Genomic DNA, 25,036 nt, shown 5'->3' on the forward strand with positions numbered 1-25,036 from the left:
TGTACACACCATAATACAGTCAACCAACCCTCTTTTTAGTTTCAAGTTTCTGTCACTAAGTAAATGCTGCAGTGAATATTCTTGTACATCTATCCTTATCAACTGATTCTTTTACTCCCAAAAGAGGGAGTACCTGGTGGAGAGATAAGCGTTTTTTAAACTTTAAAAATGTTGCGAGATCTCTTTCCAAAAATGCTATAATAATTCACATAATTCACTCTCAGAATCTAATACCTGATTTTATCTAGGAAGTCTTTTAACTTGGCATGATCTCATTTTTTTTTAATTTTATTCTTTATGAGACCTCTTATTAAATTTAGTCCCCCAAATTGTGTCATTTTTGTCACTACTATAATTGGTGCTTTTTTCTAATTTCCATTTATATAGAGTAGAGAAAGGTTATGATTTCAAATATTTATCTTATATCCCACTACTCTTACTAACTCTAATCTTTTTCAGCCATCAGCAGAAAAAAAGACATTGTCTTTTTTCCAATATCCATACCATATATTTTATTTTGTTTTGCATTTATTACTCTTTCAAAATTATGTGTCAGATGGTAGTTATTCTAACATAAAAGAAAAAGTATAACTTTTTAAAACATAGTTCAGGGACGCCTGGGTGGCTCAGTTGGTTAAGCTCTGCCTTTGGCTCAGGTTATGATCCCAGGGTCCTGGGATCAAGTCCTGCATCAGGCTCCTTGCTCCGTGGGGAACCTGCTTCTCCTTCTGCTTGTGCTTGCTCTCTCTCTCTCTCTCTCTCTCTCTCTAATAAAGAAATAAAAATCTTAAAAAAATAAAACATAGTACAAAAAGTTATGGGGACCCCCAGGACCAAGCAAAGTACCCAGTATGGAACAGAACCTTAAAAATGTTTGCTAGAGTAAACTACACTTGCAACATCCATCTACTGCCTAGAGAGTTACATGGTCATTTACTAATACATTAAAAGGACATTAAATCCCTCATAATTTTAAATGGAAAATATTTATGTTCACAATAAAATTCCAAAACTTCTATCAAATCTTGACTCATTTACTTTTTAGCAAGCACAAAAATACTAACCTTCAAATTCAACTGAGACTTTCCAGTGTAAATTTTGAAGGTGACGACGAAGCTTATGGCTATTACAAGCTCTGAATTTCTCCTTAGGGCACAATGGACAAGACTGTTTGTTTCCTGACGGGGGGGGGGGGGGGGGGGGAAGAACCAATAAAACACAGAATAGACTATTAATGCCTCGATTTAACTACAAAAGAAGTAGCAGGGGACTCTCTCCACCCAACACACACACTTCTCAGATAATGTCTATGTTAACATTAGGGAGAGTCACCTCTGCCTCAACAGGTAGTAGTTAATAATCAGCACATGGTCAGTGATTGATTTTTTTTACCCTAAAACTCTCCTCTCTGGGGCTAGCTGATATCTTTTTTGGGGGGGAGGGAGGCTAGCTGATATCTCTGTTGCCACTGGGAACAGAGAAAATGAGAAAGTGATAAAGTACATGATATCCCTCCAGCCAAAATGCCTGCAAGAGAGAGCATCACTGTGTACTTTGGACAGGGGAGAAGGCAGTACCTGTCACGTTCCCAGAGAGGCAGGAGCAGGGCAGACAGTGTAAGCACCTGCTCTGCAGCAACAAAAACAGTGAACATGCAGAGTAAGAAAAATGGAAGGAGTGAAAGGAGTAAGTGGGATCCCAGATAACTGCTATTCTGGGCCAGGGAGCATGGTTAGAGCCACCGTACCCTATTACTGAATTTCTAAGTTCTTCCTTCTTTATTAATGAAAAGATTATGGATTGTAAAAATAGAAGTCTTAATCAGAAATGTAATATATCTCAAATAAAAACTTTGATAGTAACAAAAAAATTAAAATCTCACATTCAGGTTTAAAATGATAAAAATATACAAAAATAATCAGCAACTCACTTAATTTTTAATCTAACAAATATCTTTAATATATAGCACACTGCAAGTATAGTCAAAATTAATTTTTCAATATACTCTGCTTACTTCAAAAAACCATGAAGTGATACTGAGGATGGAATTCAAGCACTAAGGATGGCAAGACAGTAAGAGAGGAGCTGGAGGAGCTTGAGGCCTGACAACAATGAGGAACTCTTGTTCCAGCCTTAAATTGCCCACCTGGGGACTTTGTTTACATGACCGAATATAAGCCTCTTGTTATTAAAGGCACTGTTTTTTGGATGTTACGTATAGCTAAATGCAATTCCTAACTTATAGAAGACACAGTCCTTATATATCCATGAAATTGTAATTTCCTTGAGGAACTGTGAAACAACTTGTCCCCACAGCACCTGTGAATGTAGAAGGCTACCAAATTCCTGAATGAAAAAGTTTTATTATTGCTCTAGTTCAGTGGCAATAAACAAGTCTACTCAGCAAATTTTCATGAGTTGAAAGATAAAAAGCCAACAGAAATTAAGGGGGAAAAAAAACCTTAAAAATATGGAAATACCTGCATCAAGATTATCTGAGTTCAATGAACTGGCAGAGTCAAAATCTTCAGCTACGAAGGCTAACTTCTCTAGATCAGCAAGCTGCCTCTGGATTGAGATGTGTCTCTCTGAAAGGAAATTTTAAGAGTTAGAAGATTATGTGTTAACAGTCTGAATTCCAGTTCTATTTTTATTTGATCACGTCACAGACACTCCACTTTTATTTCCTGTAGCATTGTGCCCTAGTGCCTAGATGGGGTATACTGCTGCAATTCTGCCTATAAAATGACAAGCGTGTCTCAGAATGCAAAAAGTTGGGGAACAAACTCCACTGTGTAACTTCACACCTTTAAAGTTTTATCTAATTATTCAATATAATTCTACAAAAAAATGTTTTTACTCTGTACAAAATGCTGAAGTAAGAAACATAAGCCACATTTCCTATCTTTAAAGAACTTTCAACAGGGGCACCTGGGTGGCTCAGGCGTTAAGCATCTGCCTTCGGCTCAGGTCATGATCCCAGGGTCCAAGGATTGAGACCCGCATTGGGCTTTCTGCTCAGCAGGAAGCCTGCTTCTCCCTCTCCCACTCCCCCTGCTTGTGTTCCTTCTCTCGTTTTGTCTCTCTCTGTCAAAAAATAACTTTCAACAGGCGAGAGAGATATTGATACGTTACCTACTAATTGTAATACAATGCAGGATGAAATGAATACCAGGGGTAAAGTAATATGCTGTGGGCATACAGAGGAAGGAGGAATTAATCCCAACAAGTGTCTTTGAGAATGTCTTCACTAAAAAAGTGGCATTTGACTGTGATATAAGGTATGAATAGAATTTCAATACGCAGAGACTTGGTGGCTGGCCTTATAAACTGAAGTAATCTCATGAAAAGCATAAGGTGTAGAAAAAAATACAGCCACCTCTATCCCACCCCTGTTGGAATGTAGTATATCTGGAGAATGGAAGTGGTAGAAGAACAAGCAGCCAAAAATGTACAGATCATGAAAGGCTTAAATTCTATGTAAGTTAGTCTGGACTGTCCTCTTCCGCCAATGTGAAGTCTTTGTAGGTTTTTGAGGGAGTGAATGGTAGGATCTGAATGCATTTCAGGTTATGTCTGGCTATAGAACCAAAGATCAATAACTGAGGTGAGAAGTCAGGAATACAAAGGTACCGAACAGATGGTTTAAAAAAAAAAAAAAGAACTTTGGGTGTGAGAAATAACCATGAATGAAGAGTGCGTTCAAGAATGATTCTACGATTTCAAGTTTATACGGTTGAGAGTAATGGTACCATTAACCAATAAAGGAAGAGGAAAACATTTTTGGCAGAAAAAAAGAGGAAAGGAGAAAAAGGAATTTAGTTTTTGACATAGTGTGTTTGATGTACTACTAGTACTCATCCTCAAGTTCAGTATGCAGTTGAGTTGTTTTTGGAGTTCAGGAGGGATATAAATCATAAATACATGGTAGGTGAAACTAGGAGTTGAAGAAAGCCTAAGGAAAAAAACATTGTGAAAAAAAGAGAAGAAAAAGGCCAAAATTCAGTCCCAGTAACATATTTTTAGGTCTCTCAAACATTACACGTTCTTCAAATGACACATTTGTAAACTTTGGAATATATGAATAAATCTTTCCAAAGTATATTTAACATACTCTTGATTACGGGCATGGAGGATGCATTCCCTAATGCCACTAAACCCACTACTGATTAATATAAATGGTTACAATTCAGAAATGACATATGGAGGGATGTAGGTAATGTAAGAGACACTGAGGAAAAATAATGAGGGTAGATTCAAAAACAATAAAAGGTAAGGAGAATCAAGATAAGGCAGAAGCCAAGAAAAAAGAGAACATAAAAGATAACTGTTCAACATTAAGTATCACAAATAGTTGTAGAAATCAACAGAAAACTACTGGATTTAGTATTTATCAGGTCTCCAGTGACCTTTAAGAAAAAAGGTTCAGGGGCGCCTGGGTGGCTCAGTCGGTTAAGCGTCTGCCTTTGGCTCAGGTCATGATCCCAGGGTCCTGGGATCGAGCCCCACATCAGGCTCCCTGCTCAGCGGGAAGTCTGCTTCTCCCTCTCCCACTCCCCCTGCTTGTGTTCCCTCTCTCGCTGTGTCTGTCAAATAAATAAATAAAATCTTAAAAAAAAAAGAAAAAAAAGGTTCAGTGAGGTGTTCCAGAATACAAATGGGATTGGAAGAAGAAATAAAGTATAGAAAATCACATAGATTTCAAAAAGTGTGGCAGTATAAAAAAGCAGATAGATCGTGCTTTTTCTTTCTTTTTAAGGAGAGACGTGAATATCCATAACCCAAAGGAAAGTAATGTTTACAAAGTAGGAGCTTGAATATACAAATACAAGACTAGGAGCTGAAAATTGGCAGGAAAAGATCCCCAACCAGAGAGATGATGGTAAACCAAAGGGCTCTCTAGTACTCATTATTCAATTAGGTTATACAGTTTAGAACCTTAAAAACCTTTTAAATTCTGTTCTTGGTATTGCTACCTTCATGCCTATTCCTTTCCAAGCTTCGCTCCCAGTTCCTTTTTTTCACCCTTCTATATAATTTGTGTCCTTGTTTGTTTCCCGCACAAATAAACAGTAAGCGGCAGGCGATATGACTTCCTCATTTTTGTAATGGCTAAGTGCCTAGTACAGTATCTTGCACACAGCCGGCACTATGGTTTGTTAAATAATTAAAAAAAAAATCATTGGTCTTTTGGATGCAGCAGCACACGGAGTCAATAATTTTGGAATTCAGCACTATCGGACATTACTGCTGAAATTTATTAAAAGACAAATTTTTACCTCATTTTTAAATGAGAAAAACAAAGAGCAACAAATCTTGTTTAACTTGTCATACTAGGTATTATTCAAATAACTTTATAATAAGATATAATTTCTATAATAGGCAAACTTTTCCCTTATGAGCAAAAACTTAATTGCTAGGTGAGACCGCAAGATTCAGGCAATGAACCCATGTGTACAAATCAATCCTTTGAATTTGTAATCATAAAGGCTTTTGGCTTCCAGAGTTCAAAGTTCTGTTTATGTGAAATTATATAGTACTATATAAGCCTGTGCTTACTGAAATCATTCTAAGTTGTACAAAATAAGAGACAGGGGCCTGGTAAGTTAGAAGAGAACAATGAAAATCCTGTGGTCCACTATTAAAACTCTCAAAGATCTAAGGATTCATGATATGCCTATGTATGTATACCTCTCAAATCACCTTCTGTTTCAAGATAGTAGATATCAGACAATATGTACTTATATCACTCAAACTTTTTGTAACATACTAATAATCCCGAAGTCAATAGGCAAACCTTTTGTTAAATCAGATGAATCCAAGATGCTAGAAGGTTCTTTTACAACTTCTGATACTTTTTCCTCATTTTTCAGTTCTATTTCAGATATGCCATCTTCATCTTGCCTAGTTAAGACTGATTTCAAAGGACTAACTAGACCACATAAAAATAATTCTTAAAAATGTGATTAATACATATTTCTAATGCATTTCAGATTTCTCAATCATTACATATTTGCCCCAGTAATGCATTTTTCAGGTTTCTCAAACATCATACATTCTTCAAATTACATACTTTAAATTTTGGAATATATATCTTCCCAAACTATGTTTAACATTCTTGCTGGTGGGGAGGTGGAGAAAGCACACATTCCCTAAAGCTGCTGAACTAATTCTGATTAATACAAACAAATTCAATCTAGAGGTGAGGAGGGCAGGCGAGTGTACCACTGCCCCCCCCCCCCCCCCGTTGTTGTGGGTGAAGAAACTACTGTCCTTATTTTGCACCTACTAGCTCTGATCTTATATGAGGAGAGGCATACCTGAGGCATGCCTTCTTTGTCTTTTCTGTGATCAGCTCTACTCTTTTTTTAAAAAGGACTTAAATCATTTAATTAATTTCCCCATAATTTACAGATGAGGAAACTGAGACCCAGTCAGCTCTACTCTTTAATCTACTATAACAATTTTTATGTGGCTTTAAAATTTCAAAGTAACTCTATTAGACTACAACTACCCAAGTGTTGTATAAATATTAAATTCGCAACTGTCCTAGAAGTAGGAAAGAAAATGAACTAATTTATTTTGTTATAATTCAGAAAGAGCATAAGGGTCAATTTATGGACCACAAAACAATTAAAAAAAAAACTTTCTTAGACTTTACACTTAAAAAGTGTTCAGAAGATTTTTAAGGGTTTCTCTTTATGGTCCAATAAATCACCACTTAGAAAACATGCAAACACATACATTAGCACAGTAACACGGGCTATTAATTTTCAACAGTCCACTTCTGATGGAACGGAGTGCAAAACTCAATTGATATTTATGACTAAGGGAAGACATCCATAATTTAGTCGATCTTTTCTTAAACTACTTATCAGCCTCAAATTCTTTTTGGAAGCAAGCTGCTAAAGAAAATTAAATAATAAGAAAAACCCATCTATTTGTGTATATCGAGCATAAAAACTAGTTGATAGCAATGGTTTCTAAGTCTTGGCAGCTAGGATCTACTACAGTAAACAGGCTGCCTTAGTTACCATGTCACATTTTGAAGGATTTTAGTGAACCATGGCAGACGGGGCTGAGAGGGAAACTACCAAATTAGTGTAATTTCTATCTTCGTAGCACAAAAAGACCCCCTTTAACGAAGAAACCCTCAACCTCATTATTTCCTTTTATCTGCAGCACTCCTGGCCTCCACAAATCCCTCACCATGATGTCCTCGAGGTTTGTGCCTTCTCCCATTCTGTACCCGCTTTACCCACTACACGGGTCCCTCCTTCCTCCCCCCACATCCCTAAACCTGCCTTTCCCCATTAAACCATCCCAGTGAAGAAGGGCCTCCCCTACTCCCCAGCAAGGCGCACTTTCTCGCTTCTTTTGCGGCAGAAAGATCTAGGCCTCCTGCACTTACTGCTTTCAGCCTCGTCAGGGGCAGAGGCTAGGGACGGGGACAGGGCCGGAGCCTGGGCCAGGGCAGGGGCTGGGGCTGGAGCCGAGGCCGGAGTCGGAGCCGAGTCCGGGGCCGGGGCCGAATCCGGGGCGGGAGCTGGGACCCGAGCCGAGTCCGGGGCCGGGGTCGGGACCTGGACCTGGGCCACCTCCACCTCCTCCTTCTCCTGCGTTAGCAGCTCCTCCTCCGCCATATTCTCCATAGTTACCGCCTCCGTGCCAGGCCCGCCCGGGGACCAGGAGGGGCTCACGGCGGGGTGAGAGAACTGGCGTGAATGCCCAGAGGGCTGGATCCAAGGAGTGGGAAAGCAAATGGGAAGGGCTGGATGCGTGCAACAGACAAAAGATGAAGAACCAGTGACCAAATCCTGTCAGCAGAAAAATAAAAAGCCAGAGGCAGCGATTCGCAGTCCCATCCGCTTCCCTTTCCCCGAGGCGTTACGACGCCACCACAGCCTGCGCAGAAACGTAGTAGGGACGGCGTCCAATGAGATAAGAGAGTTCTGCTTCCGCGGTGCGTCTCCGTTCCAGCCGTCAACCAAGGAAGCGAATCAAGACTACAGTACCCAGGGTGCAGCGCGCCAGCTGGGGCGGAGCCGGAGTTCCAATCTTGGAGGAAGTAAACGCAAAGCTAAACAAACGCTCGGAGCGTCGGAGTAGTAGTCTGGGTCCGAGTGCAGGACTACATTTCCCAGCGAGGATCGGGTCGGGGGGGGACCCTTTTTCTTGGTCTGGGCCTCCGGAGTCGCCACCGCTGCGGGCGCTGGTAAGGTAACTGGGGCGCTAGTTGACGTTTTGCTGGGCAGGTTCTCAACCTCTCCCTCCAGTATCCTAGCGGGGGGCCAGCCGGCCAGAGGATTCCAGAGGCCCCTCAAGCCTGGGCGGGGCGACTCTGTAGGCGGATCCGGGGTTGAGTCCGCTCAGTGAAGGGTGTGGTTCTGGTCGGCTCTGCCTCTGGAGTTGCCCCTCGCTCCGAGCGAGAGTCTGGTTCTTCCTGCGGAGCCTCGGCCGCGGTGGCTTACGAGCAGCTAACTAGCTTCCTTGCTAGTCTGGTTGATTTGGAATCGGGCTCCGCGCTTCCTTTCGCACCCTCATCCACACCGTGACCTGAACACGTCTCCTTTTGTCTTTATTTTGCTTTAACTTACATATTCCTGTTATCATCAGCACTGCCCTGTGGTTGTAGGGGTTCTGTGGGTAGAGAAGAGTCTGTGTTTGTGCGCGCGCCCTACGCTTGTACTTAGACTTAATAACCAGAGCTCTGAGTGTGTTGAGCTTTGCGGCACCTGGTTGATGCGATTCAGATTCCACACGGCGTTTGCCAGTGAGTCCTCTGGCCCGCGTACTTCTCTTCCCTTTACTCTCCGGCCTGCTTGAACTTAAGTCTCACGCATTCATGCCCCTGGCGCAGGCAGAGGAAAACTTGAGTTTTCTGGCTGCTCTTTCTTCCCGGACTGGTCCGAATGTTATAGGCAGCAGGGAAGGATGAGGGAAGCCCCTTTTAGTCTTAGGAGACTCACACTTCCAGCTGGGTTTTTCCTAGTTCATAAAGCTGATATTTAATGCCTACCTATATCATTGGTCTATTTCCTACTTGTTTCGGAGCCCAGGTGAGAGCAAGTGTGATTATTTGGCACTTTGAAAATGTAACAGAATTAGTTACCACCTCCCAACCCCCCAGTAGTTAGGAAGTGTACCTGTAGGCTTTCCCCCCTCCTTCCCTGGTGAGTTATAGTTCTAAAGTCCTCAATGCCTTCAACCTCAACTTTAAAAAAATATTTATTTATTTTAAGAGATAGCACGCGAGTGGGGGTAGGGGGCAGAGGGAGAAGGAGAGAGAGACTCCCAAGCCGCCTCCTGGACAAGTGCTGAGTTAGAGGCGGGGCTGATCCCACCTGCCCGAGATTAGGACCCCAGCAGAAACTAAGTGCCATGCTCAGCCCACCCCAACTTTTAACTAGTTTTCCTGAATGTATAACAGCCTCATTGCTCTTAACAGTCAGTTAAAAATGGAAAATGACACGTTATAATCTACGGGAATGAGTAGTGGCTAATAATATTTGTACATCATCAAAGCGTCATTGATTTTTTTTCTATTTCCAAAAGGCTAGATGGTTAATTGAAAGCTTGATTCACTGTATCACTCTCATTATTTAACGCCAGCTGGAAACCGGAAGATGAAAAGGGTTAGATTTTAGCGTGTGGATTCTATGGGAATTTTAATAAGAATTTTTAAGCATGGTCTATGCTCTTGAGACATTCTAAAAAAAGGAATCTTCAAAGTTTGAAGATTATATTAAGTGACTGTATTACTCATCTATTGCTGCCTAAGGTATCCTAAAACTTAGTGGTTTAAAGCAACAATAAACATTACCTCACAGTTTCTGTGCCTTAGGAATTCAGAAGTGGCTTTCTGGGTGGACCTGGTTCTGAGTCTCAGGAGGTTGCAGTGAAGATATCAGCCAGGGATGCTTCCACTCAAAGGCTTGATTAGGGCTGCAGGATTAGCTTCAAAGCTGGCCCGCTCACATGCTTGGCAGTTGGTTCTTTTTTGGCAGTGGGCTTCAGTTCCATGGGCTACTTGATTGTCCTCATGATATGGTGGCTGGCTTTCCCTAGAGTGAGAGAAAAACACAAGCCACAGTGTCTTATATGACCTAGCCACATACTGCCATATGGCAGTTCCTATTGGTGTCACAGGCCAGCACTATTTAGTATGAGAGGACTCACCTGAGTGTAATTGGCAGCAGAGATCATCAGGAGCCACTTCGGAGGCTGGCCGACTCAGGAAGTCTCCCTTTTGAGTTGATACTTTGATTTTCATGAAATCACGAATTTCACACTGTTATAAAACATTTGTCATGGTAAACATATATGTGTTTTTCCTCTGATAGTCCACTATCTGCAGAGATTTTTTTTCAATTGGCTTATGGCTGAGAGGTTGAAATTTAGCCTTATTTTGTATTCAAAGCAACAACGTAAGATGAACTTGGATCAGTTTAAATTGTAGTAGTTAACATAAGTAGTCCATTGCCTCTAAACAGTTCATTTCATAGAATTTATTATTATTTTTATTGTACCTTTCCCCAACATGGAATAGAATCTTTGGAAGAAGAAGGAGAAAAGATTATTCCTCTAATCTGGAAGCTGAGCTGTGAATTCAGTTGTTGCCATACATTATCTTACAAAGCAAAATTTTGGGGTAAATTGGGATCGTTCTTAGAAGTGTATATTAAATATTCTTTAATTTTTATTAGATTTTCTCTTAGCTGTCAGCATTTTCTTTATATTCATCGAACCATTCTAAAAGTTTGATTTGATCATTCTTTTGTAGGACTTCACTTACTGTGGTCACGACTGACCATGAGTTCTTGAAATTGCCTGTTTTCTAGCCTTTCTTACATTCCTAGTTTCCATATGTGTCACTATCAGCAATAAACTCTCCTTTGGGCTTTGCTGCTAGACTCCTTTTATATCTTCCCGTCCCAGCAGACCTGATGAGGTTCCCATTCTCTGGCCTTTCGATTCCAGCACAGTATTCTTCTGTTACACACTAAGTTGAATGGAGGGTGTGTCAGGAAAATAAAGACTTAGAATGAATTGGTTTTGGGGCGCCTGGGTGGCTCAGTTGGTTGAGCGGCTGCCTTCGGCTCAGGTCATGATCCCAGGGTCCTGGGATCGAGTCTCGCATTGGGCTCCCTGCTCGGCGGAGAGCCTGCTTCTCCCTCTGCCTCTCTGCCTACTTGTGCTCTATCTCTGTTAAATAAATAAATAAAATCTTTAAAAAAAAAAAAAGAACGAATTGGTTTTGAGGCATAGGCTGGGCAAAATACAGCAGTCCTATAGGCAGTTGAAAATGGTGATCTGAAGCTTGAGAGAGAAGGTCAGGGCTAAAGGCACAGTTTTGAGAGGTCATTCCTAAAAAGGTGGTAGATGAAATTGAAGGAGAGGAAGAGATCATTATGAGGGAGACTGTAAGTGAAATAAAGTGGAACAATGAGAGAATCCTGTTGTCTTCGGAATGGTTATAAGATGGAAATCATTTTGTAAAACTCCAGTCTTTATAAAACTGAAAGAAGACTAATTTCTGATGTATTTTGTTGTGATGGTGGTTAAAACAAAAAACCCCTAATGTGTTTTTTTTATTTTAGCTTTTCAAAATGTCCAACAGAGAATCTTGTGGTGAAAAAGAGAAGTCTTGGAGAAAAGGCACCCCTGCATCACCCAACTTTGACTTAGAAGTAAGCATTTTGATTTACTGACCCAAAGATACCTTTTTTTGAGGTTCATTTTTATGTAATGAAAAAAAACCCCTCAGTTTTATGCAGATGTGTATGAGATATGTAAATGAGATACGTGAATGTTTTGTTTTGCCCTTCTGACCCAGGGGAAGTAATTTGTTTTTCCCATTCTCCCTCCCCCATTCTTTACTTGCATTTTATTGATTGCTCACAACTGTATGAGGTAGGTACCATTATTATCCCAATTATTACAAATGCCAGAACTGAGGCTTACGTAAGTAATTTGCCTAGGCATTCCTGACTTGACTCTAAGTCCCCCAGATTCTCCTTTACATAGAAATGACTCACCAGTAGACCTTTTTGCACATCACCTTTGTCATTTACTCAGCATTGAATAAGATTATATGCTCATCAGTCAGAATGGGCTATCCTGTTCAGGGGAGGCTAAGGGTAGGGAATGCATGCTCACACTGCTTTAAGAAGTATTTTACTAGATGAAATTTAGGATATTCAATTAATTGAGCTGAGTGTTGTCTCCAGGACGCAAGAGTGCAATGTGACTGATGTAACAAAACAAAAAAACCCCTGCAATTAGTTTTTTTTAAGGATTTTTAAACAAGTTTTTATTTATTTGACAGAGACAGCGAGAGAGTGGGAGAGGGAGAAGCAGGCTTCCCGCTGAGCAGGAAGCCTGATGTGGGGCTCAATCCGAGGACCCTGGGATCATGACTTGAGCCGAAGGCAGACGCTTAACTGACTGAGCCACCCAGGCGCCCCACCCCCTGCAATTAGTTTTATTATAAACTCTCTGAATAGTCTGTATAGTGCATCATCAGAATTAGACAATGTTCATGCTGTAATACCATCCACAATGAGAGACTAAAGTCTAGCAAAGGTGAATATTCCCTATGGAAGTAGGGAATGATTTCTGTGCTAGCAGATGAGTTCATGAGGCCTTTAGATGACCTGGATAAAGTATTCTAGGGATCATTACACTTTTTGGTGTTTGTTCTTTGCTTACTAACTTTCTGATTACTAATTTGGCCTCCCGGGTATAGAGATAATTGGAATGGTGACCCTTGGGGCGCCTGGGTGGCTCAGATGGTTAAGCGTCTGCCTTCAGCTCAGGTCATGATCCCAGCGTCCTGGGATCGAGTCCCGCATCGGGCTCCTGGCTCAGTGGGGAGCCTGCTTCTCCCTCTCCCTCTGTTCATGCTCTCTCTGTATCTCTGTGTCTCAAATAAATAAATAAAATCTTTAAAAAAAAAAAAAAGGAAAGGGGACCCTGGAGTATGGCCATACAGTATCATGGTGTCTCTGATTTATATATTCCCCAGTTTGGCACTAATAATTGGCATGCCGTTTGCAGTTCGCCTCCGATTCTCTCCTAACCTACTTGAATAAGACTTTTTCAGGCCATCACTCCTCCACATATGCTTTCATCAAGGCCAGCAGCGGTTTCCATGTTGCTAAATCCATCGGTCAATTTTCAGACTTCCTCTGACTTGACCCATCAGCAGTATTTGACATAGCCAATTGCACCTTCTCCTTGAAACATTTTCTTCACTTTGCTTTTGAGACACCATATTCTCCTGATTTTCCTTTACATTTCCTTTACATTTACAGTGACTGCTTTGAAATGTCCTTTGCTGATTCCTCTTCATCTTCTTAAACTATAACCTTTCAAGTGCCCAGCTTCATTTACCCTATTTAGAAATTGCAATTCCATTCTTTCATTTGGTTGGGCCAAAATCTTGGTTGTCATCCCCTACCTGCATCCAGTCTATCAGCAAATTCTATCAGCTTTCTCTTAATAATGTAGAGTCCGACTACCTCCTCTGCTATCACAACGATCCAGACAATCAGCTTGCTTCCCCAGATTATTCCAGTAGTTTCCAAATTTATCTCCCTGCCTCCACCTTTGCCTCTCATTGTTCTCTTCTCAGCAAGCCCCCAGAATGATCCTATTAAAATGTAAGTCAGATCATGTCACTCCTCTGCTCAGTACTTTCTGGTACTTTCCCACTTCACCCAGAGTAACAGCTGAAGTCCTAGCTGGGGCCAGCAAAACAACTGGCCCTCCCCATCTGGCCTCCTTCTCATTCTCCCATTGCTTTCTCCATTTTGTGGTTCCTTGCTACTATTCCAGCAATAAATCCTGGCACATTCCTGCCTCAGGGGCTTTGCCCTTGAATGGAAAACTCTTTCCCTAGATAGTCACATGGCTTCTTCAGTTCTTCAGGTCTCCAGTTAGATGTCAGCTTATCAGTGGGGCCTTTTCTGATTACCCTGTTTAAAAGTGCAGCTGCCTCCATGCCCACCTCCGAGCCCTTCCTGTCCTCTTTCTCTGCTTTATTTTTTTCCAGCACATTGTCTGACTCACTAAATATATTACTTGTTTATTTGTAAATTCCTGCCCGATATTTTAGCCTCCATGAGGGCAGGGACTTTTGTTTTCATTAATCTGTCCCCACCGTCTAGAATGTCTTTGATACACGGTAGGTCCTCAAAATATGTTTGTCCTGGGTCTACTGAAGCTTGGATCCCCTGGGAAATGACTGGATATATGGTTTTGCTTTGTAGAAGACTGAGTTCCACCACGGCAATGCCTCCTCCCAACGCCTTTATCTGAGCTGTCAGCTGGCCCTCTGCTGTAGCACCTGTGTCCTGTCTCCTCTCTAATTCAGGAGCGCCTAGATCTTCTGATTTCTACTTGAGTCTTCCTTCTAGTTGAGTTTCCCTCCCTCTTACCAAAGTTTGTGTGCCTTTAAACATTTCCCCCCACCCTTGAAGTTTATTATGAATGTAGAATGTTAGTTTATGATAACAATGATTAAATAACACTGTCTTATGTGCTTTATTTTGTGCTTTTCTTTTTTCCAAATGACATTCTTAGGATAAGACAGAGAAAAAAACTTCAAGTTCTACTAGTTCAGCTTGTTGTGTAAGGTCTGTTTCATCAGAGAAGAGAAGACTGGTGAGTGTTTGTATACTATAACTAACTACATATTATTTATATTAGAGTTTTAATGTGTAATTAGAAGGTTTATGATATAAATTCCCCCATTACTTTTCTACTCGTCTTTTCTTTTTTTTTTTTTTAAAGATTTTACTTATTTATTTGACAGAGAGAGACACAGCAAGAGAAGGAACATAAGCAGGGGGAGTGGGAGAGGGAGAAGGAGGCTTCCCGCCGAGCAGGGAGCCCAACGCAGGGCTTGATCCCAGGACCCTGGGACCATGACCCAAGCCGAAGGCAGATGCTTAATGACTGAGCCACCCAGGCGCCCCTCTTTCTTTTTATACTTTGTGATAGCCAACAGAAAGAAAACCAGTGTTTGGTTTCTTCCTTCCTTCTACTCACCAAAAAGCATTTATCAAGTTATTTCTTTGTGCTGGTAGACCCTATCATGCGGGGTTAGACAACATGGATATAAATTAAGAGAGGTTTTTTTTTTTAATTCAGTTAGCCAACATATAGTACATCATTAGTTTCAGATGTAGAGTTCATTAGTTGCATATAACACCCAATGCTCATCACATCACGTGCCCTCCATAATGCCTATCACCCAATTACGTCATCCCCCATTCCACCTCCCTCCAGCAACCCTCAGTTTGTTTCCTATAGTTAAGAGTTTCTCATGGTTTGTCTCCTTCTCTGATTTCTTCCGATTCAGTTTTCCTTCCCTTCCCCTATGATCCTCTGCACTATTTCTTATATTCCACATATGAGTGAAACCGTATGATAATTGTCTTTCTTTGATTGACTTATTTCGCTCAGCATAATACCCTTCAGTTCCATCTACGTTGATGTAAATGGTAAATATTCATCCTTTTTGATGGCTGAGTAATATTCCTGTGTGTGTGTGTGTGTGTGTGTGTGTGTGTGTGTGTGTGTGTGTGTGTATACACACACCACATCTTCTTTATCCATTCATCTGTTGATGGATACCTGGGCTCCCTCCACAGTTTGGCTACTGTGGACATTGCTGCTATGCATATTGGGTGCAGGTGCCCCTTCGGGTCACTACATTTGTATCTTTGGGGTAGATACCTAGTAGTACAATTGCTGGGTCGTAGGGTAGCTCTGTTTTCAACTTTTTGAGGAACCTCCATACTGTTTTTCAGAGTGGCTGCACGAGCTTGCATTCCCACCAACAGTGGGAAATTGGAAAGGGTTTCCTTTTCTCCACATCCTTGCCAACATTTGTTGTTTCCTGACTTGTTAATTCAGCCATTCTGACTGGTGTGAGGTGGTATCTCATTGCACAATTTTCAGTGCAATCAGATACCATATCTCATTGCACAATGTCAGTGCACAATTTCTGTTTCCTAAAGGATACATTTTTTTTTCTTTCTTTGATTTGTTTACTTGATGCCAAGTGTTGTTGAGCATTTTTTCAGGTGTCTGTTGGTCATTTGTGTATCTTCTTTGGAGAAATGTCTGTTCGTGTCTTCTGCCCATATCTTGACTGGATTATTTGTTTTTTGGGTGTTGAGTTTGATAAGTCCTTTATAGATCTTGGATATTAACCCTTTATATGATATGTCATTTGCAAGTATTAAGAGAGTTTTTAAGTCTTTTCCCATATATGGTTATATTTGGCTTTATAATATCTTTTGCAGGTAGCCAAGGCAGATATGTAGTGTTTGTGCTTTCACATTCAGAAATTAAGGTCCAGGAGGTTAAGTGACTTGTCCAAGGACACCAAATTGTTAATAGCAACAGAACCAAGTCTGGAGTCATGCAAATAATTAAAAAAGACATTAAGCTAGTGCAAGCTAGGGTGATTGGTGAAGAACTCACGACATTCAAGTTGAAGTTAGGTGTATGTCAGGATAGCTACATGGTCGGGGGTAATAAGAGAAAGTAGTTGTGAAGGTTGTGTGAATGCAGAATTCGGTTTTTTAAGGATTTGTTTTTGTATTTGTATAATGACACTGCTGTTTCAATTTATTGTTTCTGTATTAACCTTCTTAAAACACAGGTTTCAATATATTTCTCTCCGGTTGAAAAATCACTTTTTAGTCTGTCATTCCAGACGCTCTTAAATTTGGTCACACCTTAACTAGCCAGTTTTCTTTTTTCTTCCTGAAAACGGCCCTTCTGCTTCTAACTAGGCTGGTTTATTTTCTCTCTGCTGAATTTACACCAGTCATCTCCAGTATCTTAGAATGCCTAAGCTTTCTTAGCTGAGAAAAACTTTTACTTATTAATCTGTATTCAATCTTTAGCATATATTTTGTCCATCTTTTTTCCTAAGTGTGTTCCAACTTTTGGTGCTTGGTGTTTTGAACTCTTTTACAACTTATTGTTATTGCTTTGACACTTAGGTATGTCCTTTCATTAGATTATTCATACATATCCGTCTTCTCTCTATTCTTTAAGTCTTTAGGACAGGGGCTATATCCTGTTTCTCTCTTACTTCTTTTGTGCCTAGGCCTGTATCTCCAGAGCACATGGAGAGACAGACTGGGAGAGTAGAGATAGTAGAGAGAACTTGTTTCAATCCTGGCTCTGCTGCTGACTTGCTGTGTAACGTTGAGGAAGATAACTTTTCTCTGTTTGAGCCTTGAGTACTTTATAAAATGGGGATGATGATAATACCTGTCTCAGGGTTATTAAAAGATTAAATAAATAAATGTGTCAGTCTATTCAGTAACACATAGATGTGGAAAAATATATTGTCTCCCAGTCTCTTTCTCCTGTAACTATAGTGTCAGTGCACAATTTCTATTTCCTAAATGATACATTTTTTTTTTCTTTCAGAAATTGGATCATACAGACATTTTGTACTGTGATGTAAAAAGAAGACAAGAACTGAAAAGGTAAATTCCTCCTTTTTGTTGATATCTTTTACTTTGGGGGGCTTAGAATTGTGAGACTAAATATTTTGATTTGCAAAATTTTTTGTTTACTTTGACTAGTACTGATTTCATGCCAGTATTTCTAGCTCTAGCACAGGTTATGATCACTGAATTTTTTTTTTTTGAAGATTTTATTATTTGAGAGAGAGAGACAGCAAGAGAGCACAAGCAGTGGTGGGGGGGTAGCAGCAGAGGGAGATGTAGACTCCTTGCTGAGCAGGGAGCCCAACTCGACTCAGGGTACGATCCCAGGACCCCCGAGATCATGACCTGAGCCAAAGGCAGACACTTAACAGACTGACACCCAGTGCCCCTGACTATTGAATTTCCTTAATATTAGTGTAAATTTAATAAAAAGTTGAGTGAAATAAAAAGTCTATCACAATTCTGTGCTATGTAAATGACACTTTCAAGTAAAATGCAGATTTTTATCTCTGGTGATTTGATTTTGACACACCCTTATAAGATACATAACTCTGTTACAGATAATAATAGAAGAAGTTATGTGGCTGGCTTAAAAATGTTACAAAGATAAATTATCTTTATATATCACCTGTGAAGAGAATATGTCAATTATGGAATTGTTATGGTTTTAAAACTGTGTTATTTAAATAGGATATGGCTACAACTAGAGAACTTGGGGAAAAATGGTAGGAATAATGGGGATTATTTTTCTTTAGTTTCTGTGTTCTTGGATAAAAATTTCAGAGAACTTTGTGGTGAAGGCATTTCTTGCCACTAATGGGGTAAATATAAAGTATAACATATGATGAAAGTTGATGAGATGATAGTTTCTCTAAAAATAAAGAGTTATGAGAAAATGATACAGATGGCATTAAATATATACATAAAAGTTCTGCTTCCCAGACAAGCTTAGTTAGTATTTGCTAAAAACAAAAAATTCAGCTTGCCTCTGGCTTTTCTTTTGGTTTTTCTTTGTTTTTGTTTTTGAATCATCTCCTCCTCTTTCTTTGTGCTACTTTGCTCCTATATTATTATCTGTTGAAGTATATTCTGTTATATATTTCACATTACACTGACTATTAGTTTCTAAACTTTTTCAAAATGGATTTTTAATGCCTTTTTTCCTAGTATTTTTTTTTTTAAGTTCTAAAACACTGTGTGGTTTTTCACTAGTTACCTTTAGCCTTATTAAGGGCACATTTTTTAGCCCTTGATTTTATATATACGAATAAGGGAATGAATAGACTTCTGATCTATATATACTACTCCCCTAGACTTGTCCACATAGTCTTTGGGAGGAAGAAATAGCAATATTGTTGAATTATTTTGAGAATAGGATCTAAACTATTCCAAGGATGCAATGAAATGCACCTTGGCTTCAGTATTTACTCCAAATCTGCTATTTGGCTTCATCTCTTGCAACACTGAATAGTCAAATGCCTACTGCAGCATTTTTGCATTCCTGAACCCATGTGTGATCAATGACCATGCCATTTGTGTGGGTTATCATCATATCTACTGAGAGTAAGGACGTCAGTGATGTGAACAAGGCGTGGCATTTGGATTTATTATTACTATCTGAATATTTGCTTTCAGCTATTGGTAAGCTCTCTAGATAAAACTTGTAGTGAAATTTTCTTTTGTCAAAGACAAACTATATGGCATACAAGATATTTTAAAACTGCTTTGTCATGTGTTTTAACAATATGGGATAGGAGCTATTATATACTGAAAAGGTTGCTTGGACAAAAGAAAGCTGTCCTACTGTGCTTTGCAAACATCAGTGTCAACAGTGCAGAACTTCTAACAACCATTGGTTGCCTGCATTGAATGTGGTTCATTTGCTGTTGTTGTTTATTCATTGGAGAAGTAAACAAACTTATTTGCCTAAAGGTTATAAGTATTTCTTTATGGTATATGGCATCTTCTGTAAAAATCTCCCTATTCAGCTCTAGGGATGGTTCCAAAATTGGTGTGCAGTGAAAGCTGAGGGTGCAGATGAAAAATCAGAATTTTGTCACCCTGAAAGCTACTTACATCGTTCCATTACCACAATTCTCAATCCGTGGTTTGAATACATACAGATGTATTAGCAATGAAAATATCAGCAAGGGCAACAATCTTTTTTTTTTAATTTAAAATCAACTTATATTATTAGTTTCAGGGGTAGAGTTCAGTGATTCATCAGTTGCATATAACACCCGGTGTTCATCACATCATGTGCTCTCCTCAATGCCCATCACCCAGTTACCCCATCCCCCACCCACCTCCCCTCCAGCAAACCTCAGTTTGTTTCCTATAGTTAAGAGTCTCTTTGGTTTGTCTCCCCCTCTGTTTTCATCTTATTTTTCCTTCTTCCCCTGTGTTCATCTGTTTTGTTTCTTAAATTAAGGGCAACAATCTTAAGTATGCTTTTGAAAATATTCAGAAAGCATTTCCCTGAGCAGTGCACTTTCAGTTTGTGGTATTTCTTCACTAAGTTGCATCATCACTGTTGATGATTGACCAGTGATGATTGACCACTTGATGATTAAAAAGACTGACCAAATCTTTTTAAGCCCAGGAATTGAAGAGGTGAGAAGTTTTGCTTCAGTTACCGTTAGATAGTTGGCAACATTGCCACCAGCAAGACCCATTATTGGCAGAATTAGCCAAAAAGTAATTTATTCTTCAATTGAGCTAAGTTGAAACTAAGTATATAATTCAGTATCCTAAGTGAACATTATGATGACCAACAGAGCAGTCTAACAGCTGATAGTGTTGAGAAATTGTTCCTGAAGTATATCATATTTTAAAATGGCTACTAAATTTTTACATAGTCTAAGTATAATAATAAAGTTTTGACAAAATTTCACATTATTATATGACAAGAGTTCGTCTAGGATGGTGTTTCAACTTCAGCTGAATATTGATTTTATACTGTCATTCATAAAAGATAAGTATTTAAAAAAATAAGTATTTGCTCCATGTCTAACTTACATCTAAAAAGATATCAGAACTTTAGTATTTTGGGTTACAAATATAAAACTGCTTTATCACAATCTAGTATTTTGCAAGACTAGTTGATAAGAGGTAGTTTTAAGATTTAATTTTGTTGGTCTTTTAAAAGGTATTGTATTACTGAGTTTTCATTAATTATGACCATACAGACCGTGGCGCATAGATGGCTATAAAACATGCAGCACAGCGTTGCTGTGAAGAACAAATAAAAAGGAATATGAAGGGGCACCTAGGTGGCTCCGTCAGTTAAGCGTCTGCCTTCGGCTCAGGTCATGATCCCAGGGTCCTGGGATCGAGTCCCGCATTGGGCTCTTTGCTCAGCGGTGAGTCCGCTTCTCCCTCTGCCCCTCCCCCACTTGTTCATTCTCTCTCTCACAAAAATAAATAAATAAAATCTTAAAAAAGAATATGAAAATGCTCAGAGAACTACAGGGTCCCATTAATATTTTTGAGTTACGTTTTGTGTGTTGTTCTCCTGGTTTTTCTTTAATACAGTTGACATCTTAAACGTGGTATACTATTAGAAGCCAGAGCCCTATTAAAATTTCAAGTTTTGTTTTATCATCATTTACTAACAGATAAATAATAATGGAAAGAAAATAAAATCCAATGAAGACTCAGGTAGAACCCTATAAAAACTCTGAGGTGTTTATAGTTTGCTCATATAATTATTTGAGAAATCAACTGTTTAGTGTCTCTTTCTCCCCTACCAGACTGTAAGCTAATTGGGTCAGAACTCTATTGGATGTGTCCTCCACGGCCTTCAGGTCCTAGCAGAGTGACAGGCACTCAAGGATTTATTGATATAAATTAATGCATTGTGTTTCATTGAAATTTTTTCACCTTTCTTTCTGACTACAAAGTAATATCTACTTTTATGAAGCAGGAAAATATCACCTCTAGCTATTGCTACTTCTAACATTTTAGCATATTCCTTTCTAAACTTTTTACTGTATTTGTTTAAATTGTTGAGACCACATTATATATACAGGTTTGTGCCCTGCTTGATTTTTGCTTAATATTATAACATGTTTTGTTAGATCATTGAAAACTTTCATAAACATCATTTAAAATGACCATGATATTCTATCATTTTGGTAGAATGGCATATTTCTTAGTCATTTCCAAAATTTTAGAATTTACCCTGTTATCTTACTTTTTGCTATTATAAATAATCCTAAATTTTAAAAAAGATTTTAGTCCATTTTTAATTTTTTTCACCTTGGTGTAGATTTCTAAAATGGGAATTACTAGGAAGTCAAAGAATATGAACATTTTTAGAATTCTTAATTATCAAATTCCTTTTTTTTTTGTTTTATTTATTCATAAGAGTCAGAGAGAGAGAGGGAGAAGCAGAGAGAGAAGCAGGCTCCCCGCCCAGCAGGGAGCCCAATGCAGGACTTGATCCCAGGACTCTGGGATCACAACCTGAGCCGAAGGTGGATGCCCAACCATCTGAGCCACCCAGGCACCCCTCAAATTCCTTTGTAGAACTCTTTTTTTTTTTTTTTTTTTAGAGAGAGAGAGTGTACAAGCAGGGGAGTGGGGGCGAAGGGCAGAAGGGGAGGGAGAGAGAATTAAGCAGGCTCCATGCTGAGCCTGATGCAGGGCTCAATCTCACCACCCTGAGATCAATGACCTGAGCCGAAATCAAGACACTTCACCACCTGATCCACCCAGGTGCCCCACCTTTGTGGAACTCATATCATTTTGCATTTCTACCATGAAAGGGTCCATTTTTCAACCCCTCGCCAGTATTTAATGTTATTTTAAAGTCTTTGCTAATTTGATAGAAGAAAATGGTATGCTGTTAAAATAGAAAGTCTGTGATTACTAGGGAAGTCAAACTTTTTCCCCCAAATATCTGTTAGCCAATCCCTTTTCCTCATTAGCAATTTTCTGTTTATGTCCTGTTCTAGAGTCAGTACTTTTTGATGAGCTTTTCATTTACTAAGGCAAATAAACCTTATAGTATATATATGTACACACATATATATAACATAACATGATATATATACACATATATAACAACCATTTCCTAGTTTAAAAAATTTTATTTTTTAATACGCTAAAGTTTTAAAGTAAATAGTCATTTATTTATTTTTAAAATTTTATTTAAGTAATCTCTACACCCAACCTAGGGCTCAAACTCATGACCCCAAGATCAAGAGTCACATGCTCTTTCGACTGAGCCAGCCAGGCTTCCCCATAAATAGTCATTTATATTTATTTTCCTTTGTGATTTTTCCCACCACTCTTAAGTTTAGGAAGCTCCTTACTAAGAAATCAGGTAAATATTCCCTTTTTTCCCCTATGGTTTTTAAGGAATTAATATGAAGTATAGCAATTTTGGTAATTATTTTGCACTTAAGTATTTAATCTATATGGAATTTATGTTGCATGGTTTTATATAAAGCTGTAAATTTGGTTTTTGTCCAAATAGACCAGTTATGCCAACACCATTTGTAATTCTTTCACTTCTTTCTTAACGTAGCCATTTCTTATTTTTTATGAAGTTGAATCAGACCAGTTCTGTCATTTCCTAACTGAAATAATACAGTGCAATATTATGTATAATTACGTATAATTGCAATGATAATATTTAATATAATAATTGGGTTTCTGTGCTGCTTTACAGATTGAATGTAGAAACCGACCCTCCAGGAAGGAGACCAAAAATCAATTCTTCATCCCAAGGCCCTGTTAAGCTCCAAGAAGTATCATATTCAAATGCTAATCAAATTATTTCACAGAGTCCTTGTTCACATGGAACTAAAAAAGACCTAAGTAAATGTGTAGATTTTAAAGATATTAAATTGACAAATGTTAGGAGTAAGCCTGACCATGGAATTAAAAACCTTAGCAGTCCTAAGATGGCCAAAGATGTAAAACCTAAAACTGAAGTCCAGGCAAGTGAAAAACAATGGCCTCATGTACTCGCTCAGCGGGAGAAGGTGAAAGAACTCAAGAAAGAAAGGCACAAGAAATTTAGGGACAGTTCTGAAAAATGTGTTTCAGAGAAATTCAAGAGAATCCATTTTCCTCAGGATTATAATTCCAACAAGATAATTAAGGAACCCCTTGAATCTAGAAGAAGGAAGATCAGTTTCAAAATCCCAGTAAAATCCCATGATACCCTCCAGAAGCTTGTAGAAGAAAATGTCTTCAGTTTAGAGTCTAACAAGTCAAAGTCTAAGCAGGAGAAAAAAGGCCTCGAAGGCTCCCAAGTTTCATTAAATTTGACCAGGCACAAAAGTGAACGTTTATTTTCAGATTCCACGTCTAAGCAGGCTGTTCATGAGTGGAAAGGAAAAAACCATCATGAGCATCAAGAAAGTGATTCAAATTCCAGGGAAAACTTAATCCAGGTAAGGTGGTGCAAAATGAGAATGTAGGTTTTAGGAAAGAATTTTAATAGTCCGGTTTGAGTTGTTTCTATTATGAGTAAGATCAGAGAGCTGACCAGTTTAGTCAGGAAGCTATATGTTAGTTCCTTTATTTTACCCCTTTAATGCCAAACCTCCTTAGGAAGATATCCTGGCAAGTATCAAGGATCTGTAATAGAAGATGATGTGTGAAAAGGTAGCCAGAAGCAGTTACAGACAGTCCTTTCAGAAAAGCACTGTGGCCGAGTGCCTGGGTGGCTCAGTTGGTTAAGCGACTGCCTTCGGCTCAGGTCATGATCCTGGAGTCCCGGGATCGAGTCCCACATCGGGCTTCCTGCTCAGCAGGGAGTCTGCTTCTCCCTCTGACCCTCTTCCCTCTCATGCTTTCTCTCATTCTCTCTCTTTCTCAAATAAATAAATAAAATCTTTAAAAAAAAAAAAAAGAAAAGCACTGTGACCATCTCTTAGGCTCTTCTGTAACCCTGGGTACTATAGAACATCCAGGGGTCAATATTCTGAATAGCTATTCCTTTGACAATTATTTTTGGAGTGCTACAGTATGCCAGGTACTGCATTCACGGTCTCTGCTTCCAGGGACTTCATGTGAGGAGACACACAAGCAGTCGATCACCTTAAGTCTGATAAGTACCTATCACTTAACATGGGAATACAGAGCCGGGAGTAACGGCTTTGGTACACTGTAGAAGGAATCCTTAAGAAAGGTTTACTGGAGGGGGTAACATTGAACCTGAGAGCTAAAGAATGAAAAGGAGTTAATCAGATGAAGGCCAGGTGGGGTGGGATGGGAGAAGCAAGGATGCTTCTGGCAAAGGGAACTGCATATACAGAGATCCAGGTTGGAAAACTTGTCACATCTATTTTGCTTTTAAGTTATGTAGTAAATCAGCATGTGGACTAATTTGAGAACCTCATCTCTAAAGCCTTGTTTGTGTGGCAAATAACATTATTTACCTTTAAGAGAACTTTTGAACCTTTGGAACTTCAGAACTTTTGACAGACTGAAATTTAGAGCCTGCTCTTAAACAGGGCTGGTTGAGGGGCGCCTGGGTGGCTCAGTAGGTTAAGTGGCCGACTTTTGATTTCGGCTTAGGTTATGATCTCAGGGTC

At 39.3% G+C, this 25,036-nt stretch overlaps 2 protein-coding genes across 5 annotated transcripts in view; one reads left to right on the forward strand and one right to left on the reverse strand.

Moving 5' to 3' along the window:
• Nucleotides 1-7,913, reverse strand: part of TRMT1L (tRNA methyltransferase 1 like) — a 53,746-nt gene extending 45,833 nt beyond the window's left edge. Inside the window, exons 1-4 of one of the 3 annotated variants that reach the window (XM_027611349.2) lie at nt 7,412-7,913; nt 5,798-5,932; nt 2,481-2,588; nt 1,065-1,178 (exon numbers count right to left, since the gene is read on the reverse strand). In XM_027611349.2, the coding sequence (XP_027467150.1) occupies nt 1,065-1,178; nt 2,481-2,588; nt 5,798-5,932; nt 7,412-7,652 (598 nt within the window). In that variant the 5' untranslated portion in view covers nt 7,653-7,913. The remainder of the gene's footprint in view (nt 1-1,064; nt 1,179-2,480; nt 2,589-5,797; nt 5,933-7,411) is intronic. The other 2 variants (XM_027611351.2, XM_027611350.2) reach the window with 2 other exon arrangements.
• Nucleotides 7,914-8,059: 146 nt separating this feature from the next.
• The window catches only part of SWT1 (SWT1 RNA endoribonuclease homolog), a 106,917-nt gene continuing 89,940 nt past the window's right edge, over nt 8,060-25,036 (forward strand). Inside the window, exons 1-5 of one of the 2 annotated variants that reach the window (XM_027611347.1) lie at nt 8,060-8,220; nt 11,601-11,690; nt 14,587-14,667; nt 17,461-17,519; nt 23,161-23,890. In XM_027611347.1, the coding sequence (XP_027467148.1) occupies nt 11,610-11,690; nt 14,587-14,667; nt 17,461-17,519; nt 23,161-23,890 (951 nt within the window). In that variant the 5' untranslated portion in view covers nt 8,060-8,220; nt 11,601-11,609. The remainder of the gene's footprint in view (nt 8,221-11,600; nt 11,691-14,586; nt 14,668-17,460; nt 17,520-23,160; nt 23,891-25,036) is intronic. The other variant, XM_027611346.1, reaches the window with a different exon arrangement.

Source organism: Zalophus californianus, chromosome 10, assembly GCF_009762305.2.
Source record: "Zalophus californianus isolate mZalCal1 chromosome 10, mZalCal1.pri.v2, whole genome shotgun sequence".
In the NCBI taxonomy this organism is placed as follows: domain Eukaryota; kingdom Metazoa; phylum Chordata; class Mammalia; order Carnivora; family Otariidae; genus Zalophus; species Zalophus californianus.